Source organism: Eupeodes corollae, chromosome 2, assembly GCF_945859685.1.
Source record: "Eupeodes corollae chromosome 2, idEupCoro1.1, whole genome shotgun sequence".
Classification (NCBI taxonomy): Eukaryota; Metazoa; Arthropoda; class Insecta; order Diptera; family Syrphidae; genus Eupeodes; species Eupeodes corollae.
The window spans coordinates 58,965,252-58,991,351 of NC_079148.1; the positions used below are offsets into that span (position 1 = coordinate 58,965,252).

Here is a 26,100-nt window from a genome sequence, read left to right on the forward strand (position 1 = left end):
GAATGGACTTGAGTGGACTTTTTCAAAAAACAAAATACATTTTATTTATCAACAAACACATTACTATAATTATTTAACAAAATCACAATATTGTGATATTTTTTAATTGATTAATTTTTGACATGTGCATCATTATAAATTGATCCCGTATGCTATCCAATTTTATACAAGTAATCAAAAAATTACTTTCAATTATTTTCTTCTTCAACTTTTACTTTGATCCCATTAAAATAAAAGCAAGATTAATATGTTTTTTAAAGTTTGTTAACCTTATTTTGCCATTGAAAATAGTAAACAAAAAATTAAATTCAACTCACATTTTGCGAGAAATACATATCTAAATTTACATGTGTATTGAATGTTAAAAAAGTTAACATTAAACTAAATAATGACTTTCCCTTGAACCTTAGAAACTCGGCACAGTTAGGCACTAATATGTATTTCAGAGAATGTTACTTTAATTTATATTGCAAAATTAAAAAAAAATATAATTACTATTTCACGAGTTGTTTAGAGTATAAGCATTTATTTAAAAAGAAAAACACAAACTGCACAATTAGATTGCTTCTAAGTCGAAATACGAAATGCCCAAGATTAATGTTTAAAGAAGTTAATTGCTGCAAATAAGTTCAGTATTATTTGAGTATAAAATTGTATTCTTAAAGGTGTGTAGAATATAACAAATGCACTTCTTTTTGGACCTCATTAAGTTTGTACAGAAAATTATAGATACATAAAATACAACACTAATGCCAATCGTAGAATCAAAAACAAAAATAAAAATTTGACATTAGTCAAATTTGAAGTTCGACACTTTATATTTTTAATCACCAATCATAAGAAAGGGAACTTGTTTTGCAATTATGTACCGTTCTTTTCAAAGACAATCAAAAATGGAAGTTTATATCCTGTGAAGGTCAAATTTTTTAAAAAGTGTATTTTTGACGAATCAAGCCTTTAACTTTGACGAAAATGGGAATACATCGTACCAAATGTTGATGTTTTATATAATTTGAGCATCACATTATGGCATATACAAAAAATCATTGATTTATTTAATTATATTTTTTTGAATAAATTTAACCAGTTTAAGAATAGCTTGACACCTGAATGTCTTAACTCTGGCTGTTGGTCAAAGTCAATGTCATTGCAATGCAGTGGCTATAGCGCGCGAGGGGCTTTGGTGAATAATTTAATGTTTTTTTTTTTCCTTATTTCGGTAGCAATCAACGCCAGTTCCGATGATGTCTGATTTGTTTCAATCTAACCTTGCAAAAGGAAGGCAACAAATATCGAGTCAAACGGAAGAGGAAGTTAGTTTTATTTTGTTAACAGTTAAGATAGATATTTCGTGTTTTGATCATGAGTTTGGGTATTTTTTTTGTTAGTCTTTTAAGTAGGTAAGGTTTTTTGTTATGCGACACGGCGGCGATGGTTAAGCGTTATTCTTAAATATTCTAATATTTAACTTGAAAACATTTAAAAGTACATATATATAGTCTTGCTCTACTTGGAAATTAGTTTATGTTTATATTATAGGCACATCTCTTTGAAGTTTATCCAAAGATGGCGATGATTCAGAGTTATTTTTATTTAAGTTTATTGATTATTTTTGTTTTGAATTTATATTTGTCAAGCATTTAGGAGAAGAACCTACCTTAACCGATATTCTTTTATAGACGTATTTTTATATTTTTTTTGCAAGGTAATTAACTTACGCAAAAGGTTGATTAGGCGTAACAAAATATGGTCAAGGCATATATCGAGTTGATGGGCTTTAAAATGTCCATTTTTGAAGATAAAAATGAACTCGACTTGGTCACACGAACTTGTTCTTATAGTTCTTTTAAAATTGAAGTAAAAGTTAAGAAAAAGAAAGTAAAAAGACCGATTACAAAACTTGTAGTAGAATTTCATAGTATCTAAGGAATGAATAGTATATATCCCGCAAGGGAAGCCTATTTTAAAGCCAAACAGATCGCACGAATTAGCTCCTGAATCAAGTATTTTGATTAGGTTAGGTTAGGTTGGAGTGGAGTGGCTGTCCAGATGTCATTGACACACGTAGACCTCAAGGGTCCATTGTGATACCACTAATGAGGTTACTCATGGGAGAGTAATGAACTTAAACAAACCATTTTGTACTTTTAATGAAGTTAGAGACATTTTGTGTCAATCATTGCCAGTTCACTGGTATTATCGAAGAAGGGATTACCGAGAAAGTTATTCCTTCTAATGGAGAGGGCTGGACATGTACATAGAAGGTGTTAGACTCTTTCCTCTTCCTCCTCCATGCAGCTTCTACAGAAGTCATTTGTGTAGACCCCTACACTCAGAGCATGTCTTCCTATGAGGCAGTGTCCTGTTATTACTCCAATTGTAGAGCTTATACTTTGTCTGCTCAGGGATATCAAGCCTTTTGACCGCTTTAAGTATATGCTTGGCCATATTTGTTTGGTTGCTAGGCAGGTGGTACTCTGTGACCATTAAGCATTTGTTGATTCTAGAGCATATTGTTTGAGAAGATATTTGCATGTAGCAAGTGGTGTTCCAATGTTATGTTTTTGTCTAACATTAGGCAGAAGTGTTCCGTTTTTGGCGAGCTCATCGGCTTTGCAATTTTCCGGAATGTCTCTGTGGCCCGGCACCCAAATGAGGTGAATATTAAACTGTTCCGTCATCTCATTCAGAGATGATCGACAATCGTGGACTATTTGAGAGTTTGTGGAGACAGACGCGAGAGATTTAAGAGCTGCTTGGCTGTCCGAGAAGATTCGTTTATCCTTGCAAGATATAACGTTTTCTTTGAGCTAGGATAGTGCCTCTTTAATCGTCATTATTTCTGCCTGGAATACACTACATTGATTGGGAAGTCTATAGGATATACTGAGATTCAGTTGTTCTGAAAAGATACCACTTCCAACTCCGTGATCGGTCTTTGAACCGTCAGTATAGAAGTGTACAGCATCGTCTTCCAGGGGTCTCTCTTCTTCCCAGGAGGATCTTGAAGGGATGGACACATGGAAGCTTTTACCGAATATAATTTTTGGGTATAGTAGTATCTCCAGTATTGTTACTGGTCCATTGAGAGGTGGCTTAAAGCCGCACACATGAGTTGGCTGCCACCATTTTGGAGAAGATTTCAAGAGGTGTTAGGTTTAAAAAACACTTCCGGTGCTGCGGTTGGTGTTGAGCGAAGTGCTCCTGTGATGCGCATACCTGCTGACCGCTGGACTTTGATGAGCTTCTATTTAGATTAACCATCTTGTCCAGCGCGGTCCACCATACGACTACTCCATAAATGAGTATCGGTCTGATTAGAGAAGTGTATAGCCAGTGGGTTATTTTTGGGGATCCGTTTGATTCTAGCGCTACAGTAGCCTTTTTTACTCTTTCATCAATATTTGCCTTCCAATTTAGTTGTTTGTCTAAAATGAGGCCTAAATATTTAGCCTGGTCAGAAAAGCTTAATGGTATTCCCTTAATCTTGGATGGGTTAATCTGAGGAATTTTATACCTTCTCGAAAAGAGTATTAGTTCTGTTTTATGTGGATTGACGTCCAAGCCACATTACTTAGCTCATTTTGTTAGCCTATTTAAGGCATTTTGTAGGAGTTCCGAAAGAACTTGGGGGTGTTTCCCAGATACAGATATTGCAACGTCGTCAGCATGGGCAATCAATCTGAAACCTTCTGCTTAAAATGATGTTAGCAGGTCGTTTACTACCATGTTCCATAAAAGAGGCGAAACGACCCCACCTTGGGGGGAGCCACGATCCACCGATCTGGGAGTAGGAAAACTTCTCATGCTAGAAGTTATTTACCTGCTTTTGAGCATGACACTTATAAGACTTATAATATCGAAATACTTAGATTTTGGAAAATAAGATTCTAGAAATAAGTATTTTAAAAATTCCACATTTTGAATTTAATAAACAAAAAAAAAGGAAAGGTAAAGAAAGGAAAGTTCCTACTAAGTAGTTTGAAGTAAAATAAAGCAAGCGAAACAAGGCAAGTAAAATTGAAGTATAGTAAAAATGAATTTCCAACGGCTCAGCCCTTCAAAAAATACTTTTCACTTTGCAACTTTGCAAATTACGTTTCACCAAAACCAAATTTGCAAGGTGGAAATTATTGAATTGAAAATCTTTGCAAAATACGTTTCACCAAGCTTAAATTTGCAAAGTGTCGTCTTTTCTTAAAATTAAAAAAGTTTTGTTATTTTCCAAAGTATTTATTCTTCCTTTTTTACCAAAATTTACATTTTTTCTTAAAATTGAAAAGTTTTGTTATTTTCCAAAGTATTTATTCTTCTTTTTTTACCAAATAATAAACTTTGCAAATTATATTTAGACTTTTGCAAATAAGAATTTGTTTTGGAAAGTTGTTGAAAACTAATAAAAAAAAATTGATGAACTGTTTTGAAAATGAAGAATTAAATGGACATAGCATTTTTTTGTTTAATTTTAACGAATTAATAAAAGAATATGAGTTTTGAATTTTAGGGTTAGAGTGTTGATTCATCTTAATTTCAAAAATGTCTGATTTTGTAGAGATTTTTAATTCCTGACAACGACAACGTAGCCAACTTTCAATGAGATTTGATAGTTTATAGCAAAATAATTTTCTTTTGAAAAGCTTTTGTTAAGAAAACGAATAAAAAAGCCATGATCTGACGTTTTTAAAAAATAAGTTAAAATTACTATTAATTCTGATAAATAAGGGAAGCTTATTGAACAATTTGATGGAGGTGGTTAGATAAAAGTTTGTGAAAAGTGATCTACGTGCAAACATTGAAGAGTGCTTAATTATTTACTCGTAAGTTAAATACGGACGAATTTCTAGATGGTACATTACCGCTTTATATAAATAATTCTCTCAAAACTTTGAAAACATAAAGATGTCTAAGAGGCAGGATGCGCAGATCACAAAAAAGAGGCCAGCTATGTGTGAATCGATTTCTACCGCATATGATTTGTACGATATGTTTTTGAGCAACCCAATTAACTACACCGTATTGTATTTTTGAGTTAACAAGTCCGTAATAAATCACGTAATGTTGAACAGTAAGGTTTTAAAAGATATATCTTTCGAGTTACAAAAGTCAAGTAGGTTCTTACTGTTTCAATATGACACTTCCAGTTCAGTTTTTTGTCGATGTGTACCCCTAAATATTTAAATAAATAAACAGAATTAAAGATTCGAACCTTTGAAATTGTCTCTTCCACAAATATGTAGCGGTAAACTAATTTTTTTACAATAGTATAAATGATAGGAAACTTCGTAGTCATCAAAAGTGTAGCCTGATGTCTCAAAATGCATCATTTTAGTTTTTTTCACTCATTATTAGTTTGTGAGCTGCAAATCAGATTCTGAGCATTTGAAGGTCCTCATTCATCCTAACTATACATTCGAAAGGTGTTTTTTCCGCATAAGTGAAAGCGATATCATCAGCAACAGCTATTTGATTACCGTTAAACTTTTGTTAAAATAGGGAGTTCATATAAATAAGAAATAATAATGGCCCAACAACAGATCCCTGTGGAACTCCATTCTTTATAAGAACCGATGTACTAAAAACTCTATTTACACGGACCTTTTGCTCTCTTCCTACCAAATAAGATTTAAACCACTCATAATAGCAAATCATGGTCAACCATGTCGAACGCTTTGGTCATATCAATGAAAAGTTCCATATTTGATTGATTTTGTTCAACACCATTGTAAAAGTTACAGCCTACTTTTAGATTAGCGTCTTTAGTGGATTTCCTGGACCCAAACTGGTCGAATGAAAAATAGCAATTTTTTTCTGAAAATGAAAGCATTCACACTTTTATTAATTTTTCAAAAAGCTTTGAAAAGATAGGAAGTAACGAGATTGATCTGTAGTCACTAATACTTTTTCTATTACCTTTTATAAATAGTGGAATTACTTCAGCATATTTTAACAAATTCGGAAGGTATTATAAAAGTTTCTATTTCCTTTAGAACATATAAAAAAGAGTCTTTGCATAAGCTAAACATTTTTCTCTTGAATTCTGCTTCCTTTTTTTTCCTTAAAATTGTTAGTGATATTGCATCCATCTTCACAAAACAGGAAAAAAAAATTACTTCAGAAACTGACACTTAGAAGAAATTTTGAAGTTTTCGAAATCAATCGAATTAAAGAACATGCAATTTTATTTCACGTGAAATTGAAAAGTGATTTCAATTCACTTTTGATCGAAATTCGGAACATGGTCGATTGTATCCGTTCTTGAAAATTCATTAGTAGCTTTATGTTGTGGTAAGACTTAAAAATAATTTGATGCACTATAGTTTTACAGGCAATATTTCTCTAGAAAAGTGCTATAGTAATTTGTTTAAAACAAGATGACGAATCGATAGGAGTACGAAGTAAAGGGTGTCCCAAAATTAACGCAAGATTTGAATTTGCCGCCATTTGTGCAGTGAAGTGTTGGCAACCCTGAAAAAAAGCAATTTGACAGCTAACAGTATAGGGTTATTCAAAATGGAGCGTTACACGATAGAACAACGTGTATTCATTATTAAAGAATATTTCAAAAATAGTCAAAGCTTGGCGGCTGCAGTTCGAAAATTTCATACAAAATATGGTCGGAATAGTGTTTTAACCTCGTCAACTGTGAAGAGATTAATTGAAAAATTCATGGAGACTGGATCCGTTGGAGACGCCAAACACACTGGTCGTCCAAAAACAAGCCGTTCAAATGTGAATGTCGAAGCAGTGCGTGAGAGTGTTGCTGACAATCCAGGAACCTCAATTCGACGTCGTGGACAAGAATTGCAAATTTCAAGAACCTCTCTACAGAGTATACTCACCAAAGATCTGTGTCTTCATGCTTGCAAAATTCAATTAACACAACAATTGAAGCCTAATGACCATGGACAGAGAAGAGAGTTCGTTGAATGGATTATTGAACATCAACAAATGGACCCTGATTTTTCGAGCAAAATTATCCTAAGCGATGAAGCACCTTTTCATCTTGATGGCTTTGTCAATCGCCAAAATTGCCACATGTGATTGTCGAAAAAGAAATGCATCCACAACGCGTGACTGTATGGTGTGGATTTTGGGCTGGAGGCATAATTGGCCCATATTTTTTTGAAAATGATGCTGGTCAAGCAGTGGCTGTTACTGGTGCTCGATATCGCGACATGATTACACAGTTCTTTCTGCCAAAATTGGATGATATTGATGTGTCCAATATGTGGTTTCAACAAGACGGTGGCACATGTCATACAGCCCGTGAAACAATTCAATTACTGCATGAGACATTTCCAGGTCGTGTACTCTCTCGTTTCGGTGATCAAAATTGGCCTCCTAGATCGTGTGATTTGACACCATTAGATTTCTTTTTATGGGGTTATTTGAAATCACAAGTCTAAGTCAACAAGCCCACAACCACCCGTGCATTAAAGGAGGAGATTCAACGCTGCATCAACGAAATTCAGCCACATTTATGCAGAATGGTCATGGAAAATTTCAACAAAAGAGTGCGCATGTGCATGCAAAGCCGTGGAGGCCATTTGTCTGAGAGTTTATTCCATACATAACCCTATCGTATGTACTTTACGAGTCAATAAAAATATAACTATCAAAAGACTAAAAACGGCGTTTTCTATTTAATTTAAATCTTGCGTTAATTTTGGGATACCCTTTACTAATGTCAAAATTAACATATCTCGTAGTTTTTGTGAGTTTAGAATAATTTGTTTACAAAATCTTTTCAAACATGTGACTTTAGTTTAAAACATTATTACCTAAGTTTTGGTGGGACACATTTTTTAAAGTATTGCAGTCATTTCTAAATTGTATTTTCTTCTTTAATTATTTGTTTTTAGTAAAATTTCCCTCTTTATTAAATTGATAGAGATGGACCCACTTTCATGTCTCAGAAATCTTATAATTCTTAGTTTCTGTTATATATTTTATTGATCTCAGACTATTGAGACTTTTGACCGCAAGCGTGCGACTTAAAACGCCCCTTAAAAGAACTGTAATCAAGATGTTTAAAAAAAAAAAAAACATTACTTAACTTATATAATATTAAGACAATGCGCAATGCCCCTATGATATAGCTTTCCGCTCATCAATTAATTATTGTAGTTACCTGCCCGGCCTTATTGTACAAGTTGTACAATTCTTCTTTCAAAGTACCTCATTAAACGTTTGCATATCCATCATGTTTGTTTATTTATTACAGTTGTTTAATTTAAATTACATACCTGAAAAGAAATAAGAAAATAAAATAAACATTAATTTCTGGTTACCGAACAAATAATTTAGTTTTAATTTTGTTTTTATTTAATTTCAGGTTTCTATACGTTTAAGATAACCTAAAAAAACGAATGCGCACAGAATTTGTTCGAAACAACTTATAATGTGTCATCGGAAAAATCCCCAAAGATTAAAGAGTTCAACAATATTAAATCATTGACGCACCTTACTACGCATCTAGAACAGAAATAATACATCAGCATCAGAGAATTAAGATTGAGGCTTTAAAATGGTTCTGAACCTTCTTTTAATTACAACTGTGATAAAATCTACATTTGGCGTTGTTACGACAGGGTTATGGCTCATACCCCTTATGCTAGCAGCCATTACCTTTTATCGCTATGACAGTATAGACCCTGAGTCACGACCGATCGACCAGAGCCGGCTTTATATGGAATATGACTTTATCATTATTGGAGGAGGGTCAGCGGGAGCTGTGCTTGCTAATAGGTTATCAGAGATCTCATCGTGGAACATCCTCCTTCTGGAAGCCGGTCCAGATGAAAATGAAATCTCTGATGTCCCCTCACTCTCAGCCTACCTACAACTCAGCAGACTTGACTGGCAGTATAAAACGGAACCGACCAAGAAAGCGTGCCTGGGCATGGTGAACAATCGTTGCAACTGGCCTCGAGGGAAAGTGCTCGGTGGGTCGAGTGTCTTGAATTATATGCTCTATGTTAGAGGCAACCGATATGACTACGACCACTGGGAGTCTTTGGGTAACCCTGGATGGGGCTATGACGATATCTTAAAGTACTTCAAGAAGTCCGAAGACAACCGAAATCCCTACCTCGCCAACAACCCCTACCATGGCAAGGGAGGTCTGTTGACGGTGCAGGAATCGCCATGGCATTCTCCATTAGTGGCGGCATTTGTCGAAGCTGGCAACGAGCTTGGCTATGAAAATCGAGACATAAACGGCGAACAGCAGACCGGCTTCATGATCGCTCAGGGAACCATCCGAAGGGGGAGTAGGTGCAGTACAGCCAAAGCTTTCCTTCGACCTATCAGACTACGGAAAAACCTGCACGTGTCGCTAAATTCCCAAGTCAACAAGATTCACATTGATCCAGAGACGATGCGAGCTTCAAAGGTGGAATTTGTGAAGAATGGACGAGTCTATCGCATTCGGGCGAAGAAAGACATAATCCTCTCAGCCGGAGCTATCAACAGCCCTCAAATTCTTATGCTCTCCGGAATCGGTCCCAAGGACCATCTCGAAGACATTGGAATTCCAGTTCTCAAAGACCTGCCAGTTGGTGATAACCTTCAAGATCATGTCGGAATGGGAGGAATGTCGTTCTTAGTTGACAAACCTGTTGCCATTATTCAGGACCGCTTCAACCCAACTTCCATAACCCTTCAGTACGTTCTACGCGAGCGAGGCCCTATGACCACCCTTGGAGGAGTGGAAGGGCTGGCCTTTGTACACACAATTTACTCCAATCGATCTATCGACTGGCCAGATATTCAGTTCCACATGGCACCAGCATCGATCAACTCTGACAACGGAGCTCGTGTGAGGAAAGTGCTTGGTCTCAAGGACTCCCTATACGACGAAGTTTACCGTCCAATAGCCAACAAAGACACCTGGACAATTATGCCGCTTCTCTTGCGGCCCCGATCACGTGGATGGGTTCGTTTGCGGACAAGCAATCCCGACCACTATCCCCTCATCAACGCCAACTATTTCTCCGACCAATTCGACGTGAAGACTCTCGTCGAAGGAGCGAAGATTGCAATCAGAGTTTCGGAGGCAAAAGTCTTCAAGCAATTCGGTTCGCGACTGCATCAAACACCCCTTCCCAATTGTAAACACTTCGAATTCCTCTCAGACGAGTATCTCGAGTGTCAAATTCGAACAATTTCCATGACAATCTATCATCCCTGTGGAACAGCCAAGATGGGTCCGGCGTGGGATCAGGACGCTGTTGTAGATCCCCGACTGAGAGTTTATGGCGTAAGGGGTCTCCGAGTTATCGACGCTAGCATAATGCCAACCATCAGTAGTGGCAATACAAATGCTCCAACCATCATGATAGCCGAAAAAGGTGCCGACCTCATTAAAGAGGATTGGCTAACCAATCCGGAATACAAAAATGCTGACGCCTATCAGAGCTAGCTCAGTTAGTTAGACGGGCACACTAAAGAGAAAAATTAAGTGCCATTGAAAATAACAAAATTAGTGGCGGCGTAGAAATATGTTCCTCCATTATAGGTACTGCTGAATGAATGATTTCAATTACAAATTGTTTTGTTTTAAAGATTGAATGGAAAAAGTCATATTTTTATATTTTTGTTGAATAGTTTTAGAAAAAAAAACCTTTATTTATTTTTTCTTTCTTTCTTTCATTAATTCTTATCTATGTTTAAGAGTACAATAAGTTAATAAAATATTAATAATGAAAACAAAAATTATTGAAGTAATGTTATTACTGCTTTATAGTAACTAATAATAAATAAGAAAATGTTTTTGTTTTATCGTTTTTCTTGGAGAGATTCTCAAATGCTATTGGTATAAAACTCAACCATTTTGTGAGAGAGGTTTTAGGTAACTTCTTTCAATTCAAGAAATTCATCCATTAAGTAAGTAGTTCCTAATTTAACTAAAGCGTGCCTTACAATTTACAGAATTTTGTAATCTTAAGAGTTCAAAAGATATACTCGACGGGTTTAAAGTTACTCCTAAATCTAACAATATAGGAGACCAATAATTGTGATCACCAAAACGAGAGAATAAAAGTCTTACAAATGTAAAGGGTGTCCCAAAATTAACGCAAGATTTTAATTAAATAGAAAACGCCGTTTTTAGTCTTTTGATAGTTATATTTTTATTGACTCGTAAAGTACATAGGATAGGGTTATGTATGGAATAACACATCGGACAAATGGCCTCCACGGCTTTGCATGCACATGCGCACTCTTTTGTTGAAATTTTCCATGACCATTCTGCATAAATGTGGCTGAATTTCGTTAATGCAGCGTTGAATCTCCTCCTTTAATGCACGGGTGGTTGTGGGCTTCTTGACATAGACTTGTGATTTCAAATAACCCCATAAAAAGAAGTCTAATGGTGTCAAATCACACGATCTAGGAGGCCAATTTTGATCACCGAAACGAGAGAGTACACGACCTGGAAATGTCTCATGCAGTAATTGAATTGTTTCACGAGCTGTATGACATGTGGCACCGTCTTGTTGAAACCACATATTGGACACATCAATATCATCCAATTTTGGCAGAAAGAACTGTGTAATCATGCAAGCACCAGTAACAGGCACTGCTTGACCAGCATCATTTTCAAAAAAATATGGCCCAATTATGCCTCCAGCCCAAAATCCAAACCATAGAGTAACGCGTTGTGGATGCATTTGTTTTTCGACAATCACATGTGGGTTCTCCGAACCCCAAATGCGGCAATTATGGCGATTGACAAAGCCATCAAGATGAAAAGGTGCTTCATCGCTTAGGATGATTTTGCTCGAAAAATCAGGGTCCATTTGTTGATGTTCAATAATCCATTCAACGAACTCTCTTCTCTGTCCATGGTCATTAGGCTTCAATTGTTGTGTTAATTGAATTTTGTAAGCATGAAGACACAGATCTTTGGTGAGTATACGCTGTAGAGAGGTTCTTGAAATTTGCAATTCTTGTCCACGACGTCGAATTGAGGTTCCTGGATTGTCAGCAACACTCTCACGCACTGCTTCGACATTCACATTTCAACGGCTTGTTTTTGGACGACCAGTATGTTTGGTGTCTCCAAAGGATCCAGTCTCCATGAATTTTTCAATTAACACAGTTGACGAAGTTAAAACACTATTCCGACCATATTTTGTATGAAATTTTCGAACTGCAGCCGCCAAGCTTTCACTATTTTTGAAATATTCTTTAATAATGAAGACACGTTGTTCTATCGTGTAACGATCCATTTTTAATAACCCTATACTGTTAGCTGTCAAATTGCTTTTTTTTCAGGGTTGCCAACACTTCACTGCACAAATGGCGGCAAATTCAAATCTTGCGTTAATTTTGGGACACCCTTTATCTTGTAAAAGTGGAATTGTTTCAGAACCTGTGAATCAGTCTTTTTGACGCCAAATAGAATCGATTTCAAAGTAATGTTATTTTGTGGTATTGATCATTAGTGACAGGCATTGCTTAGCAGCATTACTACATACAATTTTTGAACTAGACGGATTTTAATCAGTAAATTTTGTTCAATGCCAGATCAGATATTTAACATTTGTTTGAGACAAAAAGTCTAAAAGTGAAAAAATCGTTCCACTGATTGTGTGTCAATTTCACACAATTCCAATAACAGATTTCTGTCAGGAAAAAAAACGATCTATCAAAAAAAATTCAAATGATCGGTTTCAATGATAAAAAATTATGATAGCTATAACTGCCCCTTAAATGTTTGTATACATTTTTAGTCGGAGACAAAAACCAGAATAGTTGTATTTATGCTTTCTTGTTATTGAGAAATTTGGAAATTGCTATTTCTAATCAATTTTTAGCGCGTGTTTTTAAACACGTTGGGCTTTTATTGCAAAAATCTCAAATATTTATACAGGGAACAAACGAATTTTCAGAACTTTTAGTGAACTTTTAAAATAGAAAATGCTCAAGGTTTTTAAAAAAACAGATTTTTTAGCTGGGAACGATTTTGGAAGTTACGATTGAAATTATAATAAGAAAATACGAAATTAAAAAAAAAAAATTACAGTTTTGATGGAACTTTCAAAAGGAACTTATTGTAATCAGACCATGTTTTGAATTGAATATGTTGATTTTACTCGACGTTTTAAGGTCTCTAAAATCTATGTGTGAGGTGCTACTAACCACACAAGCAACCACAAATTCGCAATGTAGCAAGAAAAGTTTGTTGGCCGTGTTACTTCTCGAAGAGGTGCTCACAATCGGCCAAACCGATGTCTTGTGATTTAACAAGGATAGACTTTTTTCTTTGAGGATAATAGAAAGATAACGTCACTATCAATTCAAGACATTAGAGATTAAATTGATGAAGTATATACATACAAAGTGCGAATTGACCTAAAACATTTCATAAAGGGTTTGGTTAGGAACTTTTGTAAGCTCTAAGAAATGCTCATACTTAAGTGCAACAATAACGGCAAAAATTAACGAACGAAATAACCAATTTTGACAGAACTTTTAACTTTTTTTTTAAAAGTTTTCGAAGGATTTGAATTTTCAAAATGTGTTTTTAAAAGTTTTTCGCATTCTAGTATTCGAGGAATATGACTTTTGATCTTTTAATTTTAAAATTATTAGAATTTGAAAAAAAATGTAGGACATTTTTTTTAATTAACTTTAATTGAACTTTAATGTTATCTAGTAGCAGTGGCGGCCATCCAATAAATGCGGATGTATTGTTCTGTTTGGAACTTTTTGGAACTTAAAATATGTTGCTCAAATTCAACTAAATTTGGTTATCAATTACATCAGAAACTAGCAGAGATACTGACGGGAAATAATATTTCTTTCACATTTTTCGTTTCTCAAAAAAATAAAAATCTACAAGAAAGAAATATTATTTAAAATTCAATTATGACTTAAAGGTTTTGAGAACTTGACTAATCGACTTCAGACTTATTTTTTCTTCTTTATTCTATTGCTTCTAATTTATTTTTTAAATTCAATTGACAGTTCTTTTGTAAAGAACTCAAATTTTATCCAAAATATCAATATTTTGTTTGTTTTCAATTTCTCTGGAGATAAGATTTGCAGTTCTTTAAATGAACAATTAACATATTGCGTAGATCATCTCGTTCCTAATAATGCTTCTTAAGAGATATCCTAAACATTTTACAATTTTACATAATTTTATCATACACAAATCTAAAAAAATTTCCAAAATCTGATCGTTGATGATAACGCTAAAAAGAATTTAATTTTTACTACTAACCCAAGTATCAGCTGTCAAATTGTTAGTATTTGCCAATTATTGTTTTTTCATTGTTGAGTTTAATAAATTAAAATAAACTTGAAACCCAGATCTTTGTTGAAAAATACATTTAGTATAGGATAAAACAAAAAGGCTACAATGAATCAAAACTCTATAAAAGCAATTTATCAAAATAATGTAAATATAATAAATCGCTGATACATTACGATTTTCATTGCCTCAAATTTATTTCAAAGTAATTCTTTTTATTTATTTTTTATTATATATGCAAAAAGAAATGTATTTTACATGACAATTACGATGTTCGATAAATAATAATTATTCCATTAAATTATAGGAAATTAAAGAAATAAGCTTATAAGTGTTTGCATTCTTATTAAGCCACTTGAAAATGTCAGTGCGATTTAGTTTTTTAATTATATAGATATTATCAGTTGTCGGTAATAAAAGTTTTTAAACCCCTCCTCTTGAATAGAAATTGATTTTTTTTATTACAATTCAATAAAAAAAAATACTTCATAGATAAATACTTGATAAGGGTTATAAAGATGATGAGTACAATGTGTAATTTATTGGCTTATTTTATTGTGACTGCGTGATGATGTGGTAAAAATACAAATTATTAAAATTATCAGGTAGAGATACTTTTGAAGATCATACATTTATATCTAAATTGAGACTTTACTTGATCATGAAGATAAATAACCGTCAATTAGATGCAACGAAGGTGCATATTTAATACTTTTTTTTTAAATATACAACAGAGGGAATTACATGCGCAGGGTTATATGAAATAAATTAAATGATGTGATTTGTGTATAGAATTGTAATAAGAATCAACTCTTACGAAAAATTTGTTACAATATTGTTTTTTATTTAACTTTGCTGTGAACAGATTTCTTATTACAAAGATTACTTCATAGGTTTATTATTTTATATTGATGCATTATTTGTTGGTTAAATTTGAGGCTGAGAATCAAAGGTTTTTCTTGAGGCATTTAAAAATTGCTTCATTATAATTTATGAAGGATATTTTTCTTTGGTTTTTGGTTAGATTTTATCTACATTTTTACATTTATTTAGCAAATTTCAAACCCAAATTAATTTCAGGATAATTTAATAGAAGCTTTAAATTAAATAGGGCTTTAAAATATTGCAATAAACTCTACGAAATAATGATAAGAACCAACACAAAATATGATTTTTGTTCATGTATTATTGGGTTTTAACAAACTAATTTTACTTTTAGAATCATAACAACTAAATCTATGCTTTATAATTATAATAGGGGTTGTTTTTGTTCAGAACGAAGTAATGTTAAGGTCAATTTTTAAAAGCTTTTCTTAGTAAAACTTAAAATTTGTAAAAAGGCGTTCAATATTTGGTGCTTGATACTTGAATATCTCGTAAACGTCGTCATGGTATTGAAATTTGTAATGATTTTATTTGACACATATTAATTTTGGATCACTCCTCTTGGACAACTCTTGAAAAATAATTTATGGTGTAAAATTAACGTATATTGTTAAAAACGTTTTGTATTAAAATTGACCAAACGATTTCAATCGGGTTCGGGTTTTGAAACATAAATAGCAGCGATATCCTAGTGACAGATACCTCAACAAATACTTCATCCTTATATTTTTGGGAATTTATTTTTGGTAGAAACAGGAGCTATATCTAAACTTAAGTCAAACAAAGCTGCGGGAGCTGACGGCATCGCTGCCGAACTATTCAAAGCAGCAGGCGATGACTTGGTACGGAGCGTGCACCAACCCATCTGCAAAATATGGTCGGAAGAAAGCATGCCCGATGAGTGGAATCTCAGCATAGTGTGCCCGATACAAAAGAAAGGAGACCATCTAAACTGCGCCAACTACAGAGACATCAGTCTTCTTAACATTGCGTATAAGATCCTCTCTGCCGTATTATGTGAACGTCTGAAGCCATTCGTCAAAAACCTGATTGGTCCTTATCAGTGTGGCTTCAGACCAGGAAAGTCCACTATCGACCAAATATTCACACTACAGCAGATCTTGGAAAAAACCCAGGTGTTTCAAATCGATACCCACCATCTCTTTATCTATTTTAAAGCCGCGTATGACAACATCTATAGGGAAGAGCTCTACAGAGCAATGTCTAGTTTTGGCATCCCTGTCAAACTTATCCGTTTGTGCAGAATGACGATGGAGAATGCACGCTGCTCTATCAAGGTCGGAAAACATCTTACCGATGCATTTGATGTCAAAAAAGGTTTTAGACAAGGCGATGCACTGTCATGCGACTTCTTCAACATCGTTCTGGAAAGAATTGTGCAAAACTCAACCGTCAACACTAGAGGCACAATCTTCTAAAGATCCATCCAATTACTCGGATACGCAGATGATATTGACATAATTGGAAGATCAAAGCGTGATGTCAGTGGAGCGTTTTTGAGCATTGCGACGGAAGCGAAGAAGATGGGTTTAGTGGTCAATGAGGGCAAGACCAAGTATATGCTGTCATCAAAAAAGGACACTGAACAACGGAGTCTTGGACAAAACGTCACCATGGACAGCTATAACTTTGAGGTAGTTAAGGACACTGTCTACCTAGGCACCGCTATTAATGCAGACAACGACACCAGCGCTGCAATCAAACGAAGAATAACTCTTGCAAATCGCTGCTTCTTTGGACTTAGAAGGCAATTGAGAAGTAAAGTCCTCTCTCGAGCATCTAAAATCACCATCTATAAGACACTCATCATCCCTGTTCTCATTTATGGCGCTGAGGCCTGGACCCTGTCAAAGAAAGATGAGAGCGTCTTAGGATGCTTGGAGAGAAAAATTCTTCGGGTGATTTTTGGTCCCGTACGCATAGATGGAGAATGGAGGAGAAGATATAACCACGAACTGTACGGGCTGTACAGCGACACTGGCCTAGTTAGCAAAATTAAAGTCCAACGGCTTAGATGGCTAGGTCATGTAGAGCGGATGGACATCCACGCTCCAGCCCGGAAGGTCTTCGAATCCGATCCCGAGGGACGGCGCAGTAGAGGAAGACCGCGACTCAGGTGGCGCACGCAGGTGGGAGAGGACCTCAACCAACTTGGCGTGCGAAACTGGAGACAGCTAGCTAGGGACCGAGCTGGCTGGAGACGCTTGTTGCTTGAGGCCCAGGTCCGCCCGGACTGTAGCGCCACCTTAAGTAAGTAAATAAGAAACAGGAGCTTATGGCACTTCAAACCATCAACGTACCAACAAAAAAAATTGGTACTTTTCAGCTTAATTCCATCTGTATGCTTTTTGACGAGATTTAAGTTTTGCTTGGTTTGGTTTTGTTGCAGCCGCCTTGAAGAAGTTTTGAGGTTTAAAATGTTTAACATTTTCGCTCGGCTTATCGATTCATTAAAGGTCAGGTGTTTGATTTCTCCCTTGGTTAGTTAAGGTTTTTACCTGAACTTATATATCTTAAAAGTATGCCACCGATTTGACTAGGTGTTTTACTCTGTTCTCGGTAATCGGCAACAAGACAACGCTCTTCTTCGGATAATGGCTTTCAGGAGAAATTTTAGTTATAAAATCATAACGACGTGTTTTATTCTAATAAATTCAATCTATTTACGTGATTTACAAAGTATATATAACTAACAAATCTTTTTATCTAAAGATTTTCTTATTTTTGGTCCTTTTAAATAACGATTCTAAAATACAATCACTTTGCCTTATAAATTGTTCGTATCGCAATAAAGGTCCATAAATTATTGTTAGACTATACTATAGGTTAAAAGAGAGAAATTAAGTTAAAATGTTTTAAAAATATAAATTCAAACAAAAAGGTTGCCACTTTCATAAAAACACACGCAACAACAGTGTTTTTTGGTTTCTCTTTATCATTATTTCGCAGAGTGTATACAAAACTTAAAATTAAGATGGGCTAGACAATATGACCAATATTTTTAAGATAATTTAGATATTTCTTGTATTAAAATACTTTTCTTCAAATACGATACTTTTAAAAGTATTGAATTTGTGTAAAGGCAATACCAAAGTGGTCCTTGTAAAAATCATTTCAAATTTGTATTAAATTCCAAAATAAAGTTATTGATTTTAAATAACATCACACCCTCCTCAAAATTCTTTCTAAGAAATTGCAAATTTTCGGTCATACTGCCCCATAAAATATCGCTTAAAAATTTGTTCAGAAGAAAACACCAAACAACCCTAAATCAATTTCGTATTGATTTATTCGTGTAATGCCCAAATTGCTCATTGACATATCGCCCAAAAGATTTCATGTGTTTTAACATTTGGGCATTCTGACAAAATATTTGTTAATTTGGGTACTACGACACGTCCAGTTTTAAATTTTATCGCCCACACGCAAACATCCAACGAAAAAAATGTCAAATCATCCAAAAACTCGGAACGTTAAGAAATCGTAACAAACTTGTTTGGCATAACTTCCCTTTCAGAAAGCGAAATAAGGCCAATTTTCAAAGCGAAATAATACGCTTGGCCTTAAAAAGAAACTTTGCGTACTCCCAACTAAAAAATATAGATATCATAATCTCCAAAATGCCCAAAATAAATGTCACAAAGCCCAATCCCTAATAAAAAGCCAAATTTAAAGTTGGAAATTCTTTTTTTCAAAATGTATTTGCTTTGGATTTTTGATTTTTTTTTTATTATTTGGGCTTGGTGACCAATTTTGGGCGTTTTGACATTATAGGATTTGGGAGTTATGTTTTTGTCGAAAAGACATAACGCCTTTATTATCAGCTTGAAGTACAATCAAAACATTTATGAATGGAGTCGAGGTAAGCTGTTTGGATTGTGGCACCATCTTGTTGAAATAAAATGTCGTTCAAGTCCATATTTTCTAATTCGGGCCAAAAATAAAATATTATCATGGCGTCATAACGCTGACTATTCACAGTAGCTTCTCGATCGATATTGTCGCCGACCGAAAAGTTATTTTTTATGGATGAAGTGGTGATTCATAAAGCAAATGTGGATTTTCACGCTACCAATAACGCATATTTAGCTTTTTCACGAACCCATTGAGCCAAAAATGAGCTAAGTAACTGCAATTTTAAGATGAAATTTATCTTCTTGTGGCATCTTCTCTAGAGCCTAATCCGATAACGTACGTCGCACAGTTTGACTTTTTTGGTTGCAAAAATCAAATCTCCAAAACGAATAAAGATATTGCTTTAATTTTTGTTTTTTTTTTTTTTTTATCTTGAAGGAAATTTCAATTTCAAAAAAACTGTTTGTGTATTTGTGTTGCGGTATTTTAATACCCAATCGTCAAAATCAATTTTAAGTAATCTAAGTGAATTGAAACATTGGACCAAAAAGTAAAAGCACCAATCCGAGTGAAAAAGTGGAAAAAAGTTTTTTTTTAGTGTAAGACATTTTTTTTTATTTTCCAATACTCAAAATTAGATAATGTATTTTGATGATATATCAAAACTCAAACAGTAGAAAAAGAAATAAGGACAAAACAAATTAATGTTTAAACAATTAATTTCTTGAAAACTATTATCTAAGTTCGGCGAAATGTGTAATAAACTCATCATTTCTGGAGAGTATCGTTCTTTCATATATTTTTGGCTTCTCCCATGCCTTAAGGAAGAAATAAGTTAATCCGAAGAGGTTTCAAGCCTGTTAAATAGGTCCTCATTATGCCGAATCATTGAAACTTTACACGTATTCTTGTATCGATATTTCTTGTAGTCTTTATTTTTGCATTTCTGGGCTTTTTCTGACAGTTCTCCAAGTGGTAGTGATTGATATTCAATGATATTCTGACCATGAACCAATAATTTGTGTGGGGTAAGTGTGAGTAGTTTTTGATGATACTTTTATTTCAAAAGCCATGCCTTTTTCTTAGTATACTCCCCAAATTTAACTGCCTTACTACTTCTATGCAATTCAAAACGTTCAATATTAATTTGAGCCTCATTATAACTTCTCCATTGACTCCAGGAATTCGAGCGGTTGCATCTGACTGTTCGAAAAATGTTCTTGTTGTGTTTCCGTAATTAGTGTTTCCAAGCCCTTGCTTTGGTTTATCTACATCAAGGTCAAGCTCATCGCGAAAACGCCTTTGGATATCTTGTTTCTCAATCGATTCATCAGTACCTTCTCCTTCTTTTCGAAGAGAATAGACAACCTTCAAAATAAATTCCATGCAACTGATTCTAGAGTGCAGTGGAGAGATTCCATATTTGTAATAATGTTCGTCCTCAATTGATTCATCATAATTGAAGTTCTTTTGTGTCCTTTTGCGTATCAGACATGACCACGTAGACTTTGTTTATTTCGTTTAATACTTTTCTGTCTATAATAGTTACGAGTAAAAAGAACTCGTGATTCACAGTTATAGTTGTTTCTTCATTAAGTTTATATATTGTTGGTTGAATATCTGCTATTTGACTTCTAATATTATTGAGCGTGGTATTAATGATGTAACTAGTCTGTTTAACATATTGGAACATAATGAACAAATGGAATATTTAAAATTTTATTACAGGATTAAAAAAATTAGCTCTAAAACTCTTGAAAATCTTAGGTTTAAACATAAAATAAAATTGATTAATCTTTTTTAAATAAAATCATCTTTTTTAAATCCACCTCATACGAAACAAAGAAATCGTAATTCGAAGGAATTTTCCATGGAAAAAGAGGTGAAAAATGACTGATTTCATCAATTCAAATCTGCCTAGCTCAGTTCGATGCAAAATGACGGTTAATTTGTTTGATTTATGTTAAGAAATATATAAGGATTCTGAATCAGTTGAGATCTTAGCAACATCCGTTGAACCTTTTTTTCTATACAAATTTGAAGTCGTAAAATATTGCATAAAGAAGTGTTTCCAAAAACATTAAATCAAACATTTGAAAAATATTTATTTTTTAACTATCGATACAAATAATGGCTCAACAAAAACGAAAAGCCTTTTTTTTAGTTTTTACATTCAACGTTAAGAAAAAAAATATCATCATAAAATATCTTCAACTTAAGCCTGCTTTTTAAGGCACACCAATAATCCAAATTGAATAATTTTTTCGATTACTCGAGCTCCAAGTATTTGTGAATCCAGTTAACTAAAAAGTTTTACATTTATAGCCTATGCGGACGACGTTGCTATAGCAGTTTCAGGAAAGCATCTTAATATCCTAAAAGAACTCTTACAAAATGCCTTGGACAGACTAATACTCTGGGCTGATCGGTGTGGACTGGGTGTTAACCCACACAAAACCGATCTGGTTTTATTTTCGAGGAGATACAAAATTCCATTTGTCAACCCTCCTTACATTAAAGGAATCCAATTAAAATTCTCAGACGAGGCCAAATACCTAGGTCTTGTCTTAGACAAAAAACTAAATTGGAAACGCAACGTACAGGAAAGAGTCAAAAAAGCTACTGTAGCTCTCTTTTCTTGCAAAAAAGCTATTGGTAATAAATGGGGTTTACAACCCAGAATAACGCATTGGCTATACACATCGGTAATCAGACCGATTTTAACGTACGGTGTGGCAGTATGGTGGACTGCTTTAGAGAAAGGTATAAACAGGGATAAGTTGAATAAAGTTCAACGTTCAGCCTGCCTATGTATAAGCGGATCGCTTCGCACGACCCCGTCTGCGGCACTGGACACCTTGCTCTACCTTACACCTCTTGACATATTTAGTAAACAAATAGCTGCAAGCTCTGCTATCCGCCTCAATGCTTCGTCGCAGTGGACTAACAACAACATTGGCCACTCCGTAATTCTAAGGTACTTAGAATCAATTCCAAAGCACACAGACTACACCATCCCCCAACTACAATTCGATAGGAATTTCCAGATTTCTATACCTACCAGATCTTTTTGGGAGGATAGGACATTCTTAGAGGATGAGTCAATCCACTTTCACACAGATGGCTCAAAGACCAAAGAAGGGGTTGGTGGTGGTGTGTACTCTGAACGACTGAAATTAAGTCTCTCATTCCGCCTTCCCAATCATTGTAGCGTGTTCCAGGCGGAACTTTTGGCGATTAAGGAAGTCTTGTCTTGGCTCAAAGAAAACGTGATATCAACATCTGATATCCGTATTTTCTCCGACAGCCAGGCCGCTATCAAATCTCTGGACTCAGTCTCTACAAACTCTATAACAGTCCATAACTGTCGATCATCTCTAATGGAGATGGCGCTACAGTTTAATATTCACCTTTGCTGGGTGCCGGGCCATAGAGACATTCCAGGTAACTGTAAGGCAGATGAACTCGCCAGGAACGGTACAGTACAACCCATCCTACCACTTTTGGCAAGTACTGGCATACCAATCGCTACTAATGCAAGACGCTGTGAGGAGGGCAGGCACCAGGTGGACCAACATCACCACGTGTCAAGCCACAAAAAACATCTGGCCAATACTGGATTTAAAACGTTCAAGGTGCTTGCTCTCTCTAAGCAGATCGCATATAAGCTCGATAATAGGTGTCATAACCGGACACTGTCTAATAGGAAAGCACGCCATGAGACTAGGCGTATTCTCGAATGACTTTTGCAGAAGCTGTATGGACGAGGAAGAGGAAGAAACGGTTCTTCATCTTCTCTGCACATGCCCTGCTCTAGCTCGAAAACGCAAGAATTACCTAGGAGAATTCTTCTTTAACGATCTAAACGATCTAAATCATATCGGGATAATCAGCCTCTCACGTTTCGTAAGAGACTCTAACTGGTTCCATTGAGCTTAGGAGGAAGCCTCAAGATTCATGTGGTATCACAATGGGCCATTAAACTGGCCTAAGTGTGTCCGTTCCATCTTGGACAGCCACTATAACCTAACCTAACCTAACCTTTACATTTATAAACCCACTAGAGAAATGAATATTGCAAGCAGTTTTGCATAAACGGGCCACTGTGCGTCGTTTCAAATGATCCATCGGCTTTATTTCTTGATCAAAAATATGCAAAATATGCCATAACATAGTACGAGCGATGTCAAATTCCTTAAAACGCCGTTCAATTGACTGATTTGGATAGTTTACTACGGAACTTGTTATTGCTTGTCTATTAAGGCAAGAACTATATCCTAAAATTGAAATTAACGCTCTTATAATGGAAGTAAACGCTCCTAAAATTTCCGTCACCGACTTTGAATTTCGGTACAAATATTTTATACGTTGCTGGTTCAAATACTTTACCACGAAGAAAATGTTGAGTTTATTGAATTAATTAACAATACCAATTAAATGATTAGTGAAAAGATGCGTTATCAAATTAAATTCGAAGTAATTAAGTCCTTTTTGGTAAACCCGATAAATTAAGGCTAAACTACAAAATCAAAACTATTTTTCTTAAAGATACGAACTCTTTAGACCTACACTTTGTCATTTTAATTTACGTTCTTACTTTTCCTTCCATGTTTTTTGTTTAGACATAGTTCTAATGTCAGGAAAATAGGAAAACAAATAAAAATCAGTGGGAAAACACATTCTTGATGTGTATCAAAAGAAAATATCTCTTTTTTTGACAATAAATACTTCGGAAATTGAGCTCTATCGTAAATTGATGAGCATATAGTTTGACTATAACAGCAGAATTGTTTGAGGAATGGCATGCAACTGACCATTCAAAAGGAATATTGCTTATAAAAGTATTAAAATATATGAAAAGTTTCACTTACAAATCTATCGCCTATCTTTTTCAAAGTTCTTTTTTGTTTGGGTTCTCTTCAGAAGACTTAAGCTTGTTATAAGGACCCCTTCGAAATATATGAGTCTTGAAGTCTTTGTAGAATTCAGGTAGATCAGAAGGAGTGACCTACATCTTTCATCATCGAAAATATCTTAAACAATTTGGCTATGTGATCATTTCATAAGAGATAACTATTTCTTAAAGAAATAAAAGCCCGTTAATATTATCTGATTCACCCACCTACTATATTGTGTTCAATATATCAGCAATTTCAAGTTCGCTTCAGTGAAATAATAAATTAAATTTGTCACCTCAGGATATTTTTTTTAATAATTTATAAAATGTTTAATTTAACACATCAATAAAAAAATATATATTAACAAATAATTCAAGGGCTGCATCTATAGCTGTACCAGTTCATTGACCACCCAAAGACAGTTTAAATAATTAGATATAAATCTTGATTAGTATAAATTATATGACAATTGTTTACAATCTAAGACATATAATTGTATAACCATAAGTCAATGTCAAAAAGAAGTCAAATAACACGAAGTCAGGCGTAGATACCTACTCATACCTTTTATTTTTAATAATTTGTTTACTGATTTCTGTGATTATAAAATGATCGTGAGTTATTAAAATCCAATTCATGTTATACGAGATGAAAATTATCAGCTTTATATTATATAAGGTTATAGCGAGGAAGTATAGTCTGAGAAAAAGCGTTGTTTTAAATTTCAATATTTAGCGCAAGTGAGAAGCTTAAAACCTCCTAATGACATCGCAGAGTAAAATTTTTCATTTTTTTTCATTAAACACAAAATTTATTTAAATATTTTTCTAGAATAAAACTTCTTCTTTATTATCAAAATTATCATATTTTAATGCAACAAAACTGCCTAGACTAAACCCCATTTTATATCAAACCGGTGCGGTATGGGTCTTTTGTTTTCTTAGATAAAAATGGATTGTAAATAATAATTATACTTTTATCAAATTGCAACGCTTCGGTTAACACTATTTCATTCATATAATCAGTAAACCTACTTAGTTTATGTTTTAAGACGCTGTTCAAATTTTTCGACTTAGAAACCAACCATGCATACAGAATCACTGTCAATTTGTAAATATATATTTAGCCTCAACTTTCGACACCTTGGCCTAGTGTGTGGATGGATGGAATAGAAAGAATAAAAATTCGACAAGTCATTAACCCACTGCTGATGAATATAAAAATAAATTAATTTGTTTGTTCTTCAAGAATCTAATTAATTAGTTAAAAGATTTATTTATTTTAAAAAGATAAATTATTTGAATTAATTTTTTAATAAATTCCGGTGTACGCTTTAGAATTTATTATGCAATATTTATTAGATGAGTCAAGATGACTTGATGAAAACCAAAAACAACCGAAAAAAAACCACTCGAAACAAGATTAAAGACCTCTTCAATCAAACCTTGGAACACTGGTTTGAAGTTAAATAGCATTATGATTTTTTGTTTTGTTTTATTTCCGGGGTTAGACGAAGCGTTATATATTTGAGTTCCGATTGATTTTAGATTTTACTTGATTTGGGTGTTTAAAGATAAATGATTAAGGTTGAATAATTAAGTTTTGTTCATAATGAAGGTTCTTATACCTGAAGCTAAATTATGCAGGTTATTCATGAATTGAGCGAACGATGAAATATCTTTTCATTTGCTAATCGCATTTTCTGCGTATTAAATTGAATACGAGCCAACTATGGGAATAAATAAAATAAGGTTAGCTTAAGAAGATTTTTTGAGGAGAAAAGTTATCAAACATGAACTGTAGTACCTCTTGCGAGGAATTTATAAATCTTTTAAGAGTAATTCTTGTCATGAAAAGTGCTTTCCCAAATAAGTAGGTAACGTATATCGTTTAATTGAAAGTCTATAATTTGTGGCAGTCAACATGGTTTTGTTCAAAATAAGTCAACATTCACTAACCTCCTTCATTTCAGTTCTTTTTGTTTAGATTCGTTTGAAAAACGAAAACAAGTTGACTGTATCTTCACAGACTTCAGTAAGCCCTTTGAAACATTAACTTCCAAACTTAAATCCCAAGACTTTAACGATAAATTTGTTAGTTGAGTTTCGTCGTACTTATATAATAGATCATGCAGTGTAGTTTTTAAGAATGAGCGGTCATCATATTTTTATACCAACT

At 34.2% G+C, this 26,100-nt stretch overlaps 2 protein-coding genes across 6 annotated transcripts in view; one reads left to right on the plus strand and one right to left on the minus strand.

The window, feature by feature from the left end:
• Window positions 1-10,773, plus strand: part of LOC129946398 (glucose dehydrogenase [FAD, quinone]) — a 32,731-nt gene extending 21,958 nt beyond the window's left edge. For both annotated transcript variants that reach the window (XM_056056568.1, XM_056056569.1), the window contains one exon: window positions 8,336-10,773. In XM_056056568.1, the coding sequence (XP_055912543.1) occupies window positions 8,528-10,423 (1,896 nt within the window). In that variant the 5' untranslated portion in view covers window positions 8,336-8,527 and the 3' untranslated portion in view covers window positions 10,424-10,773. The remainder of the gene's footprint in view (window positions 1-8,335) is intronic.
• Window positions 1-26,100, minus strand: part of LOC129946406 (flotillin-2) — a 393,620-nt gene that overhangs the window by 249,992 nt on the left and 117,528 nt on the right. The gene's annotated exons all lie outside the window — the stretch shown is intronic.